This window comes from Arachis ipaensis, chromosome B10 (genome assembly GCF_000816755.2).
Source record: "Arachis ipaensis cultivar K30076 chromosome B10, Araip1.1, whole genome shotgun sequence".
Taxonomy (NCBI): domain Eukaryota; kingdom Viridiplantae; phylum Streptophyta; class Magnoliopsida; order Fabales; family Fabaceae; genus Arachis; species Arachis ipaensis.
The window spans coordinates 36,804,242-36,805,913 of record NC_029794.2 but is presented as its reverse complement, the minus strand read 5'-3'; the positions used below and the strand labels follow the sequence as shown (position 1 = coordinate 36,805,913).

The 1,672-nt window shown below is 39.9% G+C and overlaps 1 protein-coding gene across 1 annotated transcript in view; it reads right to left on the bottom strand.

Moving 5' to 3' along the window:
* Positions 1,001-1,672, bottom strand: part of LOC107621856 — a gene marked incomplete in the record, with an annotated part of 5,091 nt that continues 4,419 nt past the window's right edge. Inside the window, 1 exon segment of the mRNA XM_016323841.2 lies at positions 1,001-1,672. Coding sequence (XP_016179327.1) covers positions 1,221-1,672 — 452 coding nt within the window.

The following is a 1,672-nucleotide window of genomic DNA, read 5'->3' as shown; positions in this document are numbered from 1 at the left end:
AGATAGCGACAGAATGGAGTAGTATCTCTGACGGCGGCACGAACAGCCATGGCTCCCTCCGAGAACTACCCAAACAGCGGTGACGACAAGGGAGCAAAGGCGATGCGAGGTATGAACGGCGGCAACTCCTTTCCCTGGGCCACTGGGCTGCGTTCTCTTCTCCCTCTCTTCTTCAATGGCGATGCGACGGCGACACTGGACGATGACGACAACGATCTTGACGGCAGAAGCGACGTGCGATGATCCCTCCAGCAGCAGTGTGGATTGCGGTGGCCCCCCCTCTCTCTCTCTCTCTCGCGTTTGGCTCGACGACGTCCCTCTTACGTCTCCTCCATCTCCTTCTCGATTTTGACAACGACGACGGCGACGGCGACACCCAGCCCGCCGACGTCGTCACCTCCCTCTCTTTCGCTTTTCTTCCTTCCTCCCTTTCTTCCTTTCTTTCTTTCTAACTGTGGGTAAAGGGGTGAGAGAGTAAAAGTGAGTGGACAGGGTTACGAGGGTTAGTGAGTGATTTAAATTTTAGGGTTAGGCAGGGATGGACCCAAGCATACAAATGAGGGGGCACTTGCCCCATGATGTCTTTAATTTTTGTTTTAAAAGATATAGTTATATATAATATGTCCCACTTCAAATTTTAAATGACCCACTACAAATAAAATAAATTCAATTAGCTAAAGTTTTAAATTTATTTTTTTATTTTTTTTTATCATTTTGACTATTATTTAACCTAATCAAATTTAATTATTGTACCGTCAATTCTTTATTCTCTTAAACCCTCTTCTTATTTTTATATTTTCAACCTTCTTTTTCTATTCCTTGTCTAATGGTCATCTTCTCTTCATCAAAAAGTAAATTTTAAATTCTCCAATTTTTTTATATATTATAGTTATTAAAAAAAAGAAAACAGTAATAGTAAATTTTACCAAACCTCAAGATAAATAATTGTAATTTGCCCAAAAAATTAAGAAGAAATCGACAGAGAAGCGAAGCTATAGTCTATAGAATTTAATAATTTTATTTATTTTTAAAAGGCTCAATTGAATCACATAAACGAAAGAGTAACACAATGTTTAATTTCAAATTATTAAACAACAAAGCATACAAATTACAATAACAAAGAAATAGCGTTATTATTTATGGCTGTGCCCTTATTTTCCAAGCAAAGGTTTCAAGTATTCACCTACTAAACCATTGCCTTTTAATTTTCTTTCTGGTATTCATTTCTTGCAAACGATTCCCAATCCATAAGAAAACTTGGTGCAATCAAGTGTGTCCAATTCGGTAATCATTTTAGTAGAAGCATCTCTCTCAGCAGAGCTTTCTTGAGAGAACAAACAAGAAGCACAATCATGAGAAAGCAATGACGTTGTCTTGTAACTGTCTTCTCCGCCAACGACCGGCATCGCGACACCTGGCTTCGCCGGGTTCTCGAAATCCAGCCTGTAAGTCTTTCCAAGAACACCGTCAACTTTCGGGGACAAACTGAAGAATCTAAACTGAACTTCCAAGTGAGCAAAGCAATCATCATTAGGCACTTGATAGTTGTGAATTCTATCATCTTCCTTGGTTATCGGCACAACATTGACAAGAATCTCAGCAACATTCTCCAGTGTTACTATGACGTTGTTCTTGCTGGCTACTCTCTCGACTTTCACGTCTTTTGACGGCG